Here is a 19,077-nt window from a genome sequence, read left to right on the forward strand (position 1 = left end):
ATGTTACATTGAATGGCTTTGATACAGCGTGACACAGTAGCATAACACAATGAATTCATAGAACGCACAAATATAACATTTGTTATTGTAAACTGTGTTTTTAACAAACGTGTTTGTGAGTGCGGCGTTAATAATGGAACAGCAATTCTCTTTTTAAATTCAAACCTTTGGGTGCACTTGTGCCCAAGGTGAATTGCCAAAATGCTTCACGTTCCAATCATTTTCGCTGCACGCAACCCCCACAAGGCCCTATGTGGACACGCTCTATAGCATATATCTGAAAGTGATTAGTATTTCCACCATGAATACCGTATTTATCGGCGTATAACATGCACTGGCGTATAACACGCACCCCCATTTTAATAGGGAAATTTAAGTAAAAAAAAAAATACATATAAGATAAATGAAAGACTAAATGCCATATCATCCCTCTAACTTTGATTTTGCCTGAACTTCAGTTTGGTCCCCCCTTCCAGTGCCACATAATTCCTCCCCTTTTATTAGCCCGTGTGCCACATTTACACCCCCCCTTACCCTCTCATCATTCCCCACTGTCTTATCATTCCCCCACCCCTCTCTTATCATGCCCCCCTCTTATCATGCCCCCCTCTCACCATGCCCCCCCTCTCACCATGCCCCCCCTCTCACCATGCCCCCCTCTCACCATGCCCCCCTCTTACCATGCCCCCTTCTCACCATGCCCCCCTCTCACCATGCCCCCCTCTCACCATGCCCCCCTCTCACCATGCCCCCCTCTCACCATGCCCCCCTCTCACCATGCCCCCCTCTCACCATGCCCCCCTCTCACCATGCCCCCCTCTCACCATGCCCCCTTCTCACCATGCCCCCCTCTCACCATGCCCCCCTCTCACCATGCCCCCTTCTCACCATGCCCCCCTCTCACCATGCCCCCCTCTCACCATGCCCCCTCTCACCATGCCCCCCTCACATCATGCCCCCCCTCACATCATGCCCCCTTTTCATCCGTTTTTGATATATACATTTTTCCCATCTTCCTTACTTAGCCGCGCTCGGCAGGCCAGGTCCGGTGTCGGCTCTTGCGGGCTGCGGTCAGTGAAGCTGGATGAGTGACGTACTCTGCCGGCTGCATAGCATCAGGGACGTCACTCATCATTCGCTGCATCCGCCGCTGGTCAGTGTGGTCGCCGCTGGCAGCCTAACCGCAGCCACCTTAGAATAGTCACAGCGGCAGCAGCATTGAATGAGGGACGTCCCTGATCTTGTGCAGCGGAGCTAGCAGAGGACATCACTCATCCGGCTTCACTGACCGCAGCCGACACCGGACCTGGCCTGCCGAGCGCGGCTAGGTAACGAAGATAAAAAAAACAATACAATAAAAAGCAGAGGGGAAAAGAAGGAAAATGTAAAAGAAAAACAAAGGGGGAACCGCGCGCTGGTCACTGATTTAAAGTGGCCGTGGCCAGGCTGCTAATCCTTAACAAGCAGCCACTGCTGCGGCCACTTTAAATCAGTGACAAAAAGATTTATCGGTGTATAACACGCAGGCAGACTTTTTGCCTTGAATTTAAGTTTTAAAAGTGCGTGTTATACGCCGATAAATACGGTAGTTTTTAAAATGTAAAAATGCTGCCGATCGGTTCCTGATGGCATTACCGGTTATGTCATTGAGATGTTCCAGCGCTCTAACTCTCAATTTCCTCGTGGTTGAACCTACATATTTGAGTTGGCACTGTGAACACTTAATGACATAAATTACATTGTGGTGGGTACAATTAATGTAATCTTTTATATGATAATTTTTGATTTGCTCTGCATCAGAAAATTGCGTGCACAACTTGACATAATTACCGTATTTTTCGCTGTATAAGACGCGCTTTTTCTTCCCCAAAACTGGGGGGAAAAAGTCGGTGCGTCTTATACGGCGAATACACCCCTATCGCTGCGGTCTCTGCGGCCATCAACGGCCGGGACCCGCGGCTAATACAGGACATCACCGATCGCGGTGACACTAACCCGGCTGTTCAGTCGGGCTGTTTGGGACCGCCACGATTTCACCGCGGCGGTCCCGAACAGCCCGACTGAATAGCCGGGTTAGTGCTGACAGGACACCGGGAGGGACCTTACCTGCCTCCTCGGTGTCTTCTCCGTTCAGGGATCCCCTGTATGCCGGCGCTCTCCTTCCTCGTCATCACGTCGTCGTGTACATGGGTCGGCGTGCGTAACGACGTGATGACGGCGACGGAGAGCGAGGATACCCGGCCGGCAGCAGAGACGTTCCGGAGCGACGGGGACACGGAGACAGCGATGGAGCGACATCCAGGGCAGCGGTGACGGGTCCAGAGTGGCGGGGACAAGTGAGTATTACCTCCTATGCAGTGGTCTTCAATCTGCGGACCTCCAGATGTTGCAAAACTACAACTCCCAGCATGCCCGGACAGCCGTTGGCTGTCCGGGCATGCTGGAAGTTGTAGTTTTGCAACATCTGGAGGTCCGCAGGTTGAAGACCACTATTGGGTTCAAAATCTTTATTCTTTTAGATTTTGCACCTATAAATTGGGTGCGTCTTATACGCCGGTGCGTCCTATAGGGCGAAAAATACGGTACATGTTCTACAAATCCTGCCACCACATTTAAAGAATCCTTTATTATTTTTTTATAATTTCTTCTGTTTCCTGTATTTAACAGAACCAGACTTGGAGATAAAATATCTCCTAAAGTTTTAGCGGTCGCGCCCCCTTCCCATAGACTTTCGTTGAGGGGGCGGGCGAGACGTCACGAGGGCCCGGGAGTGACGTCACGCCCGGCGGCTGCGAACACGGAAGCCCGCACACAGCGTTCGGAGTAATGAACTTCAGGACGCTGTGAGCGGAGCTCCAAAAGTCAGGGCAGCGCACAACCACTTTAAAAACACAGTTTTTACAATAGCAAATGTTATATTTGTGCGTTCTATGAATTCATTGTGTTATGCTACTGTGTCATGCTGTATCAAAGCCATTCAATGTAACATCGCTTACAAGTGCACTGTTTTAGCATTTTGTACTTTTACTTGCATTTTAATTTATGTATTGTATCAGTTAGGGATCGACCGATTATCGGTATGGCCGATATTATCGGCCGATAATCACGATTTTGGGCATTATCGGTATCTGCAATTACCTTGCCGATAATGCCCCGCCCCCGCCCCCACCGCACCGTGATCGCACCCCCCGACCCGCCCCACCGCACCGCGTCGCACCCCCGGCCGCACCGCCCCGGCCCCGGCCCCATTGCTCCCCCATTCCCGGGGCCCACACTTCTTCTTGCTCCTGCTGCGTCCTGCGTTACGCTGTGCGCAGTGACGTGACGTGCGCGACGTGACGTCACCGTCAGTGCGCACAGTGACAGTTCAGGAGGACGCTACCGGAGCCAGATGTAGAGTGGACCCCGGGAACAGGTAATTATAAAACCGGGGATGGGGGAGGCAATGGGGCGGTGGTGGTGCGACGGGTCGGGGGGGCGGTGGTGGTGATAGGTCTCAGGACCTCTGGACAGGCAGGGGGAGAGAAGCGGGTGGCGGCGGCGGTCTATGGCACTTCAAAAGCCACTGCAGTGCATTGATTTAAAGCGCCCGCTTTAAATCAATGATCTGCAGTGGTGTTGCGGGGGGATAAATAGCCGATAACTTATACCGGAATATCGGTATAAGTTATCGGCTATCGGCCCTAACCTCCACCGATTGTCGGTATCGGCCCTAAAAAAAACGATATCGGTTGATCCCTAGTATCAGTATCCTCCCTCTGCGTTTGTGTCAGCGGACGTTGTGTAGTGTGATTGGTGAAGAAATGTTCCACCCACTACCTGTCCAGTACTTACCTGACACCTGTGCAGAGGGATGACATCACTGATGAAGGGCGCATGCGCCTGAAACGCGTCTGATCTGCTGGTTGCCTGTACTGCTTTTATGGTGCGTCAATAAAGTCTGGATTTTCTATTCACCCACGCTGGACTGCTTCTTTTTCGACTGGAAATGTCATATGCCTAGAGAGATGTGTCTTTACGGCATGTTGAAAACTGTGGATGTTGGTTATAAGTCTGAGGGTTCGGGGTATCGCATTCTAGAGAAGAAAGGTCTTAGAGACGGGAGTGAGAGGTTCGGATTGGAGAAGATTTTTGTTTTAGATCCATCAAGCAGAGCGCACGTGTAGGGTGGTAGACAGAGATAAGGGAGAAGATATATGGTGGTGCAGCTCTGTGGAGAGCTTGGTGGGTGACAGTCAGGAGTTTATATTGTATTCTGTATATATTATATGAATACATAACCAGTGTAATGACTGGCACAGTGGGGGGCATCAATGTAGCTGCTGGAATGGAAAATGAGCCTGGATGGACTGAAGAGGGAAGAATTTAGTCATTACATTCTATGTTTCTATTGTTGGAGTGTGAACTGTGCTGGGATCCTGCCAAGGGGAGAAACCTGGCTTGTGCTGCTATATACTTGTTTGCTCCATGACTCATGTTTATATAGTCATTTGGACATGGGCTTACAGTATGTGAGCCTGGAGGCCTTGTATTAAAGGGGTGTTCCAGGCAAAAACTTTTTTTTATATATCAACTGGCTCCGGAAAGTTAAACAGATTTGTAAATTACTTCTATTAAAAAATCTTAATCCTTCCAATAGTTATTAGCTTTTGAAGTTGAGTTGCTGTTTTCTGTCTAACTGCTCTCTGATGACTCACGTCCCGGGAGCTGTCCAGCTCCTATGGGGATATTCTCCCATCATGCACAGCTTCCGTGACGTGACATCATCATTGAGCAGTTAGACAGAAAACTTCAGAAGCTAATAACTATTGGAAGGATTAATATTTTTTAATAGAAGTAATTTACAAATCTGTTTAACTTTCCGGAGCCAGTTGATATATAAAAAAAAGTTTTTGCCTGGAATACCCCTTTAAAGGGGTGTTTCCATCTCGACATTTATGACATACCCATGGGATGCATGTACACCATAAATGTATGATAGATGAAGGTCCTACCTCTGGGACCTACAAATATTTTGTGAGCAAAAATTTGTGTACTTCTTGTGGCGAGTGGTGGTGGCCAGGACGTCAAAAACAGGTGACTTGACTGATCAGTCTGTGGTGGCTGGGTGGTGCAGGTAATAGTGTAGGGTATGTTGGTATTAACCTTTTGTTGTCGTGACGCCAGGATGCGGTTTCCTTAGGGCAGTGGTCTTCAACCTGTAGTTGCAAAACTACAACTCCCAGCATGCTCGGACAGCCGTTGGCTGTCCGGGCATGCTGGGAGTTGTAGTTTTGCAACATCTGGAGGTCTGCAGGTTGAAGACCACTGCTCTGGGTGGTGCAGGTAATAGTGTAGGGTATGTTGGTATTAACCTTTTGTTGTCGTGACGCCAGGATGCGGTTTCCTTAGGGCAGTGGTCTTCAACCTTCAACCTGTAGTTGCAAAACTACAACTCCCAGCATGCTCGGACAGCCGTTGGCTGTCCGGGCATGCTGGGAGTTGTAGTTTTGCAACATCTGGAGGTCTGCAGGTTGAAGACCACTGCCCTGGGTGGTGCAGGTAATAGTGTAGGGTATGTTGGTATTAACCTTTTGTTGTCGTGACGCCAGGATGCGGTTTCCTTAGGGCAGTGGTCTTCAACCTTCAACCTGTAGTTGCAAAACTACAACTCCCAGCATGCTCGGACAGCCGTTGGCTGTCCGGGCATGCTGGGAGTTGTAGTTTTGCATCATCTGGAGGTCTTCAGGTTGAAGACCACTGACCTGGGTGGTGCAGGTAATAGTGTAGGGTATGTTGGTATTAAGGGTATACTTGATATATCTTATAGCTAAAGGTTTAGGTCTCCCACATTTTTTTTTTCCAATAAAGCGAAAGGGAACCTTATATTGCAGATATGATAAAACTTAACTTTTAATAGTAGCTAGTAAAATAACCAAAAAAACAAACAAACAAAAAAATCTAGTGCACAAAATATTAACGGACCGCCACCATTAATAAGAGATATCGCTAGTAGAAGCTCAAATATCTACTATTGGGCAGTCCTAGAAAAATGAAGGAGTACTGTAGTCGTAGGGCTACTATGTATAAATAGTCACTAGATCACTACTGCTGATCTTCCTTCAACAAAGGTGCATGTTACCATAATTCATATGCATAAGGTGCGTCTTCCAGCATAAATAGTGGTTGTCATAGTGCAGTAATGACTCTGCTAGTCACTATATCCCAGTGGTACAAGGCCTTGATAGCAGCATACATAGGCAGCAATAGATAGCACATATCTTAGCAGCATATCATCATAACACTCCGTTCTGCAGCAATTAGTATTGCACTTTCCAGCATAGCAGCAGAAATCCTGGTAGCAGCGTCAACAAGCAGCAATAGATAGCACATATCTTAGCAGCATACCGTCATTGTACTCAATTCTGCAACAGTAGGTATTGCACTTTCCAACATAGCAGCAGAGATATATAGCAGCAGATTATAGAGTTGGCACCAAAGCAAAATTGATATCATTGCACTTAGCCCTTCAGTTGTGCAGCAGTTATATATTGCACTTTATTCAGTAGCTGCAGATAACTTGCAGTAAGCAGCAGAACAAGCTATTGGTTCCAACATCCATCCATAGTCATTGCACTTAGCCCTATGTGCTGCAGCTGTCCTTCATCTAATCCAATAACAAATGCATTAATAGCAGCATAGTTACAAATCTTATCATGTCCAGAGCAGGGGTCCTACGCGTTTCCTTTGCCATCAATCATCAGGGACCGGCGTCTTGGCTCTTTATTATAGTTTGATCCATGTAGGTATTAACCTTTTGTTGTCGTGACGCCATGATGCGGTTTCCTTAGGGCAGTTGTCTTCAACCTGCGGACCTCCAGATGTTGCAAAACTACAACTCCCAGCATGCTCGGACATCCGTTGGCTGTCCTGGCATGCTGGGAGTTGTAGTTTTGCAACAACTGGAGGTCTGCAGGTTGAAGACCACTGATTTAGGGTAATGTTCCTACCGCCAACCGTCCCAGAAATGGTAGGGAGAAATAATTTAATGTCCACAGCAGATATTGATGAAAACCGGAATAAACTTTACTGCATATTTTATGCAACTGCAGGAAACTAAACAGTCTTCGTATAGAGGTCCGTAGTTCAGGTTCCTCACAGGTTTGCTGCGACTTCTAAGTACAATGACCTTTGGTTTGCTAGCCACTGTGCTACTGGTTTGAAGATAATTGAGTTGCAGTAGTCACACAGGATTTTAGTAGTTTTGAGCTGGATAACTCACGGTTTAGTGGCTGCGGAAGATAAGGCTTCAGGCCTAGCTTGAATTGATGGTTTGCTATGAGATTAGTGCTGCTTGATAGTCCGGAACCAAGAGCAAATTTAGTGGCTGCAGACCCTTATATATATTAAGGGGAATGGACAAAGCTCATTGGATAGCCAAACCTGTCAGTCCTGACCTCTGGAACTCTGGGTATATCACATGACTCAAAGGTCTTTAAACCATAGCATAACATAAATTAAAGGCACGTGACCTCTAAGGTCCTATACATAGGTATCCTAGATTAATTAAATATATAAATATATATACATTAAATATTACAATATTAAGAGGCGACTAAGGGTTAGCCCTTCAGGAGAACCCATTAGCATGGAGGGACTCTGGCTGAGGGGACTCCAGACAAAAGGGACAGGACATGTCCTGTACCGGGACACCACAAGTCACTTTATATAATCGGTATGAGCAGCGCCGCAAGCTACACTCCTTCCGAAAATTAACCTCTATGTGAAGTGTGAAAATAGTCCATTCCTATGTTTCCAGTGCAAGCAGGTTTCAATGGGCTGGAAGACCCTATTTCTCTAGATAGATGGGATTTCATCTCTGGGACCCACACCTATCGGCATTATGACATATCCTGTGGACCCACTATACATTTTGAGAAGGGAATAGCTTTTTAAAAGAATGCATCTTCCTGTATGCATGCTGCTTCAGTGTAATGGTTTTCTTATTATACACTACACTAAGATATAGTTTTAAACACAACATCGCATTGTATTCCCTGAAAGGAGCATTTCTTGTTCTATGTGCGAGTATACAGTACATGTTGCTGTCATTTTAGCGCCAAAGGGATAACTTGTAGGCCTGGCACCCTGATCTGCATATTATATCTAACAGGCCACTATGACATACCATAGGTATAGATTTTTTGGTGGTTTGGTTGGATGGGTTTGGGTGCCGACACCTCCAACTATTGCCACAGAGACAGGCTGTGGCATTTGGCTTAATGATGTGAATCTTTGGCCCATAATATTTAAAGCTCTTAATGGGAGAGGTGTACAGGCTTGTAGAACGTTTATGACCTGTACATGAAGCAGAGGTGGAAAAAGCCATCGAGAACCGAAGAGGTACAACCAAATACGTCTGCCCCCTTTATTCTAACAACTGGTATGTGTGCCAGGGCAATGCTTTTTTTAATCAAATGTCATATGATCCGGGTAACGTGATTTTTTGCTTTATACCTTGACACTAATCATTTGTGATTCTATTATTTAACATGGTTAGTGAACACTGAGCACTTTTTTCTTTCTTTCTTTCCTTTTAGTTGGTTGCTCCTCCATGCTGCTCCACAGGACTTGAATTTACATCACCATGAGTCTTGCTTTACATGAGCTGCTGCTTTGCTGCCGTCAGCTGGAAAATGACAAGGCCACGGAAAGACGGGTATAGCATTCATATGTTCTTATGCAGTGTTTCCCAACCAGGAGATCCCAGGAGACAGCATCTGTATTAGACATTGTTTTAATGCGCCACTCTCATCATTTTTTAACCCCCAAAACTACTACATTGTTGTTACTGATGACCATAAAGTAGCCATACCTTTATCTCTGCTTTTCCTTCTTTTATAAGTTATAAAATCATTTTATTCAGCGGTCAGGCACAGTCAGATAGGTGTGGCTTGGGGTTTGCAAAGCCCCGCCGCTACCATGCCTGTCCTCTCTTTCAGCGCTAAGACCGCTGTGTAGTAAGACACAGTGGTCCACAGCGCATGCGCACCTCCCTGCCATCCCCGACGTTCGCGCACCGCCGTGAATTGACAAAGCAAACACTCACTCCCTGCCTCTAGTACTGCACATGCTCACTGAGCACTGAGACGGTGGGAGCAAGCGCTTGTGGTCACTGTGTCTTACTGTGTTTTTAAACACAGTGGTTCCAGTGCTGAAAGAGAGGATAGGCATGGCGGTGGTGCGGCTTTGCAAACCCCAAGCCACGCTTATCCAAGTGCGCCTGGATAAAATGATTTTATAACTTATAGAAGAAAGAAAAGTGGCAATAAAGGTATGGCTACATTCACTTTATGGTCATCAGTAGAGATGAGTGAACTTATAGTAAATTCGATTCGTTGCAAACTTCTCGGCTCGGCAGTTGATGACTTATCCTGCATAAATTAGTTCAGCTTTCAGGTGCTCCGGTGGGCTGGAAAAGGTGGAGACTCTTTCCTAGGAATGTATCCACCTTTTCCAGCCCACTGGAGCACCTGAAGGCTGAACTAATTTATGCAGGATAAGTAATCAACTGCCGAGCCGAGAAGTTCGTGACAAATCAAATTTACTGTAAGTTCGCTCATCTCTAGTCATCAGTAACAACATTGGGGGGGGTTAAAAAATAATGACAGTTGCCCTTTAAAGTACCGATGACATACAAATCCTACTGCCAAACAATCACATAACTAATTATCTGTCACCGTGTTAAAGGGGTTGTCCTACAATTAAAGGGAAAATGACAGCAGGATCAACCTCACTTACCTGAATATACAGTTAGACAGTGCAGGTGACCCTGTTTCTAATGCTTCTTACCAGGTTAAAATTGGTTCAGCTGTTCCGAAAATATTTGTCTTGTTTCTAGTATGATCTTTTTTCTTAAAGGGGTAGTCCAGTGGTGAAAACTTATCCCCTATCCTAAGGATAGGGGATAAGTTTGAGATCGCGGGGAGTCCGACCGCTGGGGCCCCCTGCAATCTCTCTGTACGGGGTCCTGGCTCTCCGGCCAGATAGCAGGTGTCGACCTCCGCACGAAGCGGCAGCCGACACGCCCCCTCAATACATCTCTATGGCAGAGACGGAGATTGCCGAAGGCAGCGTGTTGGCCGCCGCTTCGTGCTGAGGTCGACATGCCCCCTTCCCGCGGGCTGTCGAGGCTCCGTACAGGAGATCGCAGGGGGCCCCAGCGGTCGGACCCCCCGCGATCTCAAACTTATCCCCTATCCTTAGGATAGGGGATAAGTTGTTCACCACTGGGTTCACCACTGGACTACTCCTTTAACTGCAATGGAGACAGCTGCTTCTGTATGTGTAATGCTTTCTCCTGCCCACTCCAGCTGATAACCCTGCCCACTTCTAACTGTGCCCCCTTTACGGACATGCTGAGGATAGGGGGTGGGGCTAACACATGTGGGAAAAAGCCTTAGGAACAGGGTCACCCGCGCTGTCTATTGGTATATTTCAATTAGCGCAGTAGACCCTGCTATTAGTCTACCTTTATATATTCAATTTCTCTACTAGATCATCCAAATCATAACAAATTTTCAAGTGGACTAAAATTAAATAAATAAAAAATGGTTCATGGTGTAGCTATGGCTATAACACATCTTTTAACCCCTTAAGGACTCAGCCCATTTTGGCCTTAAGGACTCAGACAATTAAATTTTTATGTTTTCGTTTTTTCTTCCTCGCCTTCTAAAAATCATAACTCTTTTATATTTTCATCCACAGACTAGTATGAGGGCTTGTTTTTTTGCACGACCAGTTGTCCTTTGTAATGACATCACTCATTATATCATAAAATGTATGGCGCAACCAAAAAACACTATTTTTGTGGGGAAATTAAAAAGAAAAACGCAATTTTGCTAATTTTGGAAGGTTTTGTTTTCACGCCGTACAATTTACGGTGAAAATGACGTGTGTTCTTTATTCTGAGGGTCAATACGATTAAAATGATACCCATTATTACATACTTTTTTATTATTGTGGTGCTTAAAAAAAAATCACAAACTTTTTAACCAAATTAGTACGTTTATAATCCCTTTATTTTGATGACCTCTAACTTTTTTATTTTTCCGTATAAGCGTCGGTATGAGGGCTCATTTTTTGAGCCATGATCTGTACTTTTTTTTTGATACCACATTTGCATATAAAAAACTTTTAATACATTTTTTATAATTTTTTTTAAATAAAATGTATAAAAAAAGTAGCAATTTTGGACTTTTTTTTTTTTTAACGTTCACGCCGTTCACCGTACGGGATCATTAACATTTTATTTTAATAGTTCGGACATTTACGCACGCGGCGATACCAAATATGTCTATAAAATGTATTTTTTACGCTTTTTGGGGGTAAAATAGGAAAAAAATTACTTTTACTTTTTTATTGGGGGAGGGGATTTTTCACTTTTTTTTTACTTTTAATTTTACATTTTTTTACATTTTTTTTTACACTTGAATAGTCCCCATAGGGGACTATTCATAGCAATACCATGATTGCTAATACTGATCTGTTCTATGTATAGGACAGATCAGTGTTATCGGTCATCTCCTGCTCTGGTCTGCTCGATCTCAGACCAGAGCAGAAGACGTCGGGAGCCGGACAGAGGCAGGTGAGGGGACCTCCGTGCGGCGTTCTGAATGATCGGATCCCCGCAGCAGCGCTGCTGGCGTTCAGATCATTCATTGAAATCGCGTACTGTCGCAGATGCCGGGATCTGTATTGATCCCGGCATCTGAGGGGTTAATGGCGGACGCCCGCGAGATCTCGGGCGTCAGCCATTGCCGGCGGGTCCCTGGCTGCGATCAGCAGCCGGGATCAGCCGCGCATGATACGGGCATCGCTCCGATGCCTGCGGTTATGTACAGGACGTAAATGTACGTCCTGGTGCATTAAGTACCACCGCACCAGGACGTACATTTACGTCTTGCGTCTTTAAGGGGTTAAGGTGTCTTCTTTTAGAATATCCACATATTGGCCCTAATTTACAATGGAGTACCCAAAATTGTTGTGCTCATGTTTCATGTTCACCACAATAAAAAATACAACTCTGCTAACCCTCCAGATTTCTGTGAAAACCTGTAAAAAGGGACGTGGCCACCTGTTTTCAACATTAACCAGATCAATTTGCTTAACATGTGAATTAGCACAATTTCTCTTCAAAACATAGTTATTTAAAATTTTAATTTTTTTTTTTTACTTTCATCAGATTTTTACCCTATATAACTGTTGGCAACACCTTATATATGGTAATATCTGCTTTCTCACCATGTCCCATTGTTCTCCTTGCTTAGGTGGGGGGGGAGATAATGTTACCTAAATCTCCCGGGGGAATACTAACAAATGTAAAATGACGAGGGAAAAAAAAAAAGTTCTTTGCTCTCTCGTTTCATTGCTATTATACAGTGCACTGTTCTCCTCCAGTCATTTTTTTGCTCTTTGGGGACCCTGGTACACTGGTATCTGTTGCATGATGAACTATTGTTATTGACAAAATACTTATTTTCCACCATAATTTGCAAATACATTTTAAAAAAAATCAGACAATGTGATTTTATGGATTCTTTTTCTCATTCTGTCTCTCATAGTTGAGGTATACATATGATGATAATTACAGGTCTCTCATCTTTTTAAGTGGAAGAACTTTCACAATTGGTGGCTGACTAAATACTTTTTTCCCCCACTGTATAACGCTTGGCAATGCATTATGTATGGTAAAATCTGTATCTCACCGTCCTCGGGGAACATTTTTGCCCCCAGGGATGGTGAGGATATCTCACCGGCCGCCCTGTAAGTAGTATTTGGGCAGGGAGGTATACGTATCAGGTTCCCGTTGCTCCAGCTGTAATCCCACTCCCTCGGCTTGATTGACAGCCCACCTCATCGTTCTGTTCCCTAGGCAGACGGAGCAGAGCGGTGATGCGTACTGTCAATCAAGCCGAGGGAGTATCACTATGGGTGGAGCGACCCTGGTAAGTATATCTCCCCGCCCAGGGGACTACACATGGGGTGACCGGAGAGACTTTATAGCCTCATATCCTCACCATCCCTGGGGGGCAAAAACATCTCCCGGGGATGGTGAGGATAAAGATTTTACTATATATAATGCGTTATAATTGCTAAGCATTATTTATGGTAAAATCTAATGCTTGGTTCTCCTTAAGAAAAGAAGTAAACAACAGTGTTTGGCTCAAGTAATATTTGGGTTCCAGTGACATTGTCTTTACTTCATGAATATTTTTCACTTTTCCTCTAACGATGATCTTTTTTTGTATTTTAGAAAGAAATTGATAAGTTTAGGCGTTTACTTCGAGATCAGGAGACAGTCCAGCAGTTAGATCGTAACTCAGATGCTCGCCATGGTAAACAACTCAACTGGGATACTGTATTCAGGTTAGTACACTCTGGCTTTTTTTTTTTTTTTTTTACTCATCGGAAAGCCAAAGTAATGTAACACATCACCACATCATGGGAGCATTTTATCAAAAGTTGACAGGAACTTTTCCTGCAAACTTTGTTCCTTGTTTATACAATTGCTGTTGCTGCTGTGTTTTTTTATGTTGGATATTATTTCTCTGCATAATATCCCTAAAGTGAACATCTTAACAGAAGACAATCCTTTTTTACTGGAATAACGTGTTCATTGAAGGCTTCTTTACCTCAAAGCGATCAGCTATTAAAGGGAATCTATCAGCAGGGTACGATATCCTAACCTTCTAATAGGGGATGTTACATTTATGATTTAGTCATTTTGGTGCACTGGGGGCATTACTTTACCTCTTGGTGCACCGTTGTGGCCGCCTGTCCGCTCCTTAAAAGAGGTACTCAACTGGGAATTTTTTTTTTTTTTTTATCAACTGGTGCCAGAAAAATAAACAGATTTGTAAATTACTTCTATTAAATAATCTTAATCCTTCCAATACTTATCAGCTGTTCTATGATCCACAGGAAGTTCTTTTCTTTTTGAATTTCTTTTCTGGTTGACCACAGTGTCTCTGCTGACACTTCTGTCCATTTTAGGAACTGTCCAGAGCAGGATAGGTTTGCTATGGGGATTTAATCCTACTCTGGACAGTTCCTAAAATGAACAGAGATGTCCGCAGAGAGCTTTGTGGTCAGACAGAAAGGAAATTCAAAAAGAAAAGAACTTCCTGTGGAGCAAATAGAAGCTGATAAGTACTAGAAGGATAAACTTTTTTTAATGGAATTAATTTACAAATCTGTTTAACTTTCTGGCACCAGTTGATTAAAAAAAAACATGTTTTCCAGGGGAGTACCCCTTTAAAGCCACTGTAGAGGGGCGGCTTGGTATTCAAGAGGAGAGGTATTTTTTTTGTGGAGCAGGCAGGCAGCTAGTGGTAAAGGAGTGCCCCCAGTGCACTAAATGGACTATTTGGTGTAGCAGTAAAACAGATAATCTTTATTGTAACATTCACTATTATCCTCTATCAGCTTGAGGAACTGTATCAGGCCTGGTGCCTTACAGCTGTAGATACATAACTCTCTATGTAAACCTTGAATGTGGCCAGGCCCATTACAGTGAGGGGATATTGGTGGGCAGTAAACCTATAAACATATAAACATAGAATGTGTTGGCAGATAAGAACCATTTGGCCCATCTAGTCTGCCCAATAATCTGAATACTATGAATAGTCCGGGTCCCTCTCTTATATGGAGGATAGCCTTATGCTTCTCCCATGCATGTTTAAACTCCTTCACTGTATTTGCAGCGACCACTTCTGCAGGAAGACTATTCCATGCATCCACTACTCTCTCAGTAAAGTAATACTTCCTGATATTACTGCAGAAACCTTTGCCCCTCTAATTTAAAACTATGTCCACTTGTGGTAGTTTTTCTTCTTTTAAATATCTTCTCCTCCTTTACCGTGTTGATTCCTTTTATGTATATAAAAGTCTCTATCATATCCCCTCTGTCTCTTCTTTCTTCTATACATGTTAAGGTCCTTTAACCTTATCCTGCAATCCATGTACTAGTTTAGTAGCTCTTCTTTGAACTCTCTCTAGAGTATCTATATCCTTCTGGAGATACGGCCTCCAGTACTGCGCACAATACTCCAATTGAGGTCTCACCAGTGTTCTGTACAGCGGCATGAGCACTTCTCTCGTTCTACTGCTTATACCTCTCCCTATACATCCAAGCATTCTGCTAGCGTTTCCTGCTGCTCTATTACATTGTCTTCCTACCTTTAATTCTTCTGAAATAATTACTCCTAAATCCCTCTCCTCAGATACGGAGGTCAGGGCTGTGTCAAATAATCTATATTCTGCCCCAGGGTATTTACGCCCCAGGTGCATTATCTTGCACTTATCCACATTAAATTTCAGTTGCCAGAGTTCTGACCATTCTTCTAGTTTGCCTAAATCCTTTTCCATTTGGTGGATCCCGCCCAGGAACATCAACCCTGTTACATATCTTTGTGTCATCAGCAAAAAGACATACCTTACCATCGAGACCTTCTGTAATATCGCTAATGAAGATATTAAACAATATTGGTCCCAGTACAGATCCCTGAGGTCCCCACTGGTGACAAGACCTTGCTCTGAATATTCTCCATTGACTACAACCCTCTGTTGTCTGTCACTCAGCCACTGCCTAATCCACTCAACAATATTGGAGTCCAAGCTCAATGACTGTAGTTTATTGATAAGTCTTCTATGTGGTACAGTGTCAAAAGCCTTACTAAAATCTAGATATGCGATGTCTACTGCCCCTCCGCCATCTATTATTTTAGGCACCCAGTCAAAAAAATCAATAAGATTTGTTTGACATGATCTCCCTGAAGTAAACCCATGTTGTTTTTCATCTTGCAATCCATGGCATTTTAGATGTTCCACAATCCTATACTTTAGTAAGGTTTCCATTAATTTCCCCACTATTGATGTCAGACTTACTGGCCTATAGTTGCTTGATTCCTCCTTACTACCTTTCTTGTGAATGGGCACAACATTTGCTAATTTCCAATCTTCCGGGACGGCTCCTGTTACCATTGATTCGTTAAATAAATCTGCTAACGGTTTTGCTAGCTCACCACTAAACTCTTTTAATAATTTTGGGTGTATCCCATCAGGCCCCTGTGATTTATTTGTCTTCACTTTAGAAAGCAAACGTAGAACCTCTTCCTCTGTAAAGACACCTGCATCAAACGATTCCTTAGTTTTTCTCTCTAATTGAGGTCCTTTTCCTTCTTTTTCTTCTGTAAAAACTGAACAGAAGTATTCATTAAGGCAGTCGGCTAGCCCCTTATTCTCTTCTACATACCTTCCTTCCTTTGTTTTTAATTTACCGTATTTATCGGCGTATAACACGCACTTTTTAGGCAAAAATTTTTAGCCTAAAGTCTGTGTGCGTGTTATATGCCGATACACCCCCAGGAAAGACAGGGGGAGAGAGGCTGTCGCTGCCCGCTTCTCTCCCCCTGCCTTTCCTGGGGTCTAGAGCGCTGCTGTTGGCCCTTTTCACCCCCTGGTTATCGACAGCCAGGGGGAGAGAAGGGGCAGCGGCACCCATTGCCGGCGCCGCTGCCCCGTTGCCTCTCCCCATCCCCGGTGGCATAATTACCTGAGTCGGGTCCGCGCTGCTCCAGGCCTCCGTCGTGCGTCCCCGGCGTCATTGCTATGCGCTGAACGGCGCGGCGCATGACGTCAGAGCGCCGCGCCGTGCATAGCAACGACGCTGGGGACGCACGACGGAGGCCTGGAGCAGCGCGGACCAGACTCAGGTAATTATGCCACCGGGGATTGGGGGAGGCAACGGGGCAGCGGCGCCGGCAATGGGTGCACCTGCCCCTTCTCTCCCCCTGGCTGTCGGCGCCGCTTCTCTCCCCCTGGCTATCGGCGCCAGCACCGATAGTCAGGGGGACAGAACGGGCAGCGGCGCCGATAACCAGGGGGTGAAAAGGGCCGACAGCAGCGCTCTAGACCCCAGGAAAGGCAGGGGGAGAGAAGCGGTCAGCGACGGCCTCTCTCCCCATGCCTTTCCTGGGGGTATATCGGGGTATACACGCGCACACACGCACCCTCATTTTATCATGGATATTTGGGTAAAAAACTTTTTTTACCCAAATATCCTTGGTAAAATGAGGGTGCGTGTTATAGGCCGGTGCGTGGTATACCCCGATAAATACGGTAGTTATTCCTTGTTTTGATTTCCTTTTTTCATTTATATATCTGAAGAATGTCTTATCCCCTTTTTTCACAGACTTAGCTAGTTTTTCTTCTGCCTGCGCTTTAGAAGTTCTTATAACTTGCTTGGCCTCTTTCTGCCTAATCTTGTAGATTTCCCTATCTTCATTGCTCTGTGTTGTTTTATAATTACTAAATGCTAGTTTTTTGTTTTTTTATGATTTTGGCCACTTCTGCTGAGTACCACAGTGGTCTCTTCCTTTTTCTGCTTTTACTGACAAGTCTAGTGCAATTTTCTGTTGCCTTCAATAAAGCGCCTTTTAAGTAGTCCCATTTCTCCTGAACTCCATGTAATTTGTTCCAGTCTGATAGGGACTCATTTATGACTAATCTCATTTTTGAAAAGTCTGTTTTTCTAAAATCTAAAACTTTTGTTTTTGTGTGGTGTGACTCCTTCACTGTTCTTATATTAAACCACACTGATTGTTGATCACTAGATCCCAAGCTTTCGCCAACAATAACATCATATACCAAATCCCCATTTGTGAATACCAAATCCAAAATGGCCTCCTTCTGCGTTGGCTCCTCAACCACTTCTTGTAGAGATAATCCCAGTAGGGAATTCAGAATATCTGTACTCCTTGCAGAACTTGCTATTTTGGTTTTCCAGTTTATATCCAGAAGATTGAAGTCTCCCATAATGATAACTTCTCCTTTCATTGTCATTTTAGATATTTATTCAACTAGTAGATCATCTACTTCTTTAACTTGACCAGGTGGTCTATATATTACACCTACACGAGTTACTGCATGACTACCAAACTGCAACGTAACCCAAATGTTTGTGAACTGCAACCTAACCCAAATGTTTGTGAACAGTGCCAGGCAGCTGCTGCCAAGGCTAATAACATACTGCAATGAATGAAAAGACTCAACACATAGTTATGCCTCTGTATAAATCACTAGTCAGACCACAGATGGAATATTATGTACATTGTTAGGCCCCTGTATATAAGAAGGAAATGGCTAAACTGGAGCTAGTGCGGAAAAGGCGACCAGGGTGAGTAAAGAAATAGGTATACTGGTTAACAAACTTTTTTTGGGAGGACAAAAAGATCTCTTAGGGATGATCATGTATGTCCAGGGACATGTCCAGGGACCTTTCTAGTGATATTTTTATATCTAGGCCGGTAACCATGACAAGGAGGCATCCTCTACGTCTAGAGGAAAGAAGGTTTCACCATCATCACAGACAGAGATTCTTTACTGTAAAAGCAGTGAGACTATGGAACTCTCTGCCACATGATGTTGTGATGGTAAATTCACCAAAACAGGCTCAGGTAGGACCTGGATGCATCCTATCAGGCCTGAACTGTTCACATTAGGCAGAATGGAGGCATGAATTTTTGGGATATACTTCGATCCAAACCAATGTTTTACATATATCTAATTCACCTAAATTCATCAAAATGAAATAAATTCATTGAGGCTACATACAATGTGTCTTCGACAGGTTCCTACAAAAATATATATTCAAAGAGACGGAAAGCATTAAATCTGCCAAAGCAAATGTTTCCCAATCAACACAAGCGACTCGACAGAAGAAGATGCAAGAGATTAGCAGTCTGGTTAAATATTTTATTCGATGTGCAAATAAAAGTGAGTGACTATTACCTTTTGTTTCCTATTTCTTTTTTTTCTTTTTTATGTTGCAGTGTTATAGTTTAAAAATGCAGATGTATTTTAATATTTACTGCATCACAATTCTTTTCTCCTATTCCTGACCCTTTTATTCCCATAAGGTATATACCTCTTTCTATATATACTCTCTCTCTCTATTCCACATCTCTTTTTTCTTACAAAAACTACTGCAAACTACTGAATGGAATACTGCAGTGTGTAAGTGGCCTTACATGTGAT

At 44.2% G+C, this 19,077-nt stretch overlaps 1 protein-coding gene across 10 annotated transcripts in view; it reads left to right on the top strand.

The window, feature by feature from the left end:
* Positions 1–19,077, top strand: part of ATM (ATM serine/threonine kinase) — a 203,042-nt gene that overhangs the window by 20,841 nt on the left and 163,124 nt on the right. For 9 of the 10 annotated variants that reach the window (XM_056561645.1, XM_056561649.1, XM_056561647.1 and 6 more), the window contains 3 exons: positions 8,580–8,698; positions 13,295–13,407; positions 18,671–18,816. In XM_056561645.1, the coding sequence (XP_056417620.1) occupies positions 8,627–8,698; positions 13,295–13,407; positions 18,671–18,816 (331 nt within the window). In that variant the 5' untranslated portion in view covers positions 8,580–8,626. Of the gene's footprint in view, positions 1–7,926; positions 8,423–8,579; positions 8,699–13,294; positions 13,408–18,670; positions 18,817–19,077 lie in introns of those variants that run through there. The other variant, XM_056561654.1, reaches the window with a different exon arrangement.

This window comes from Hyla sarda, chromosome 2, assembly GCF_029499605.1.
Source record: "Hyla sarda isolate aHylSar1 chromosome 2, aHylSar1.hap1, whole genome shotgun sequence".
Taxonomy (NCBI): domain Eukaryota; kingdom Metazoa; phylum Chordata; class Amphibia; order Anura; family Hylidae; genus Hyla; species Hyla sarda.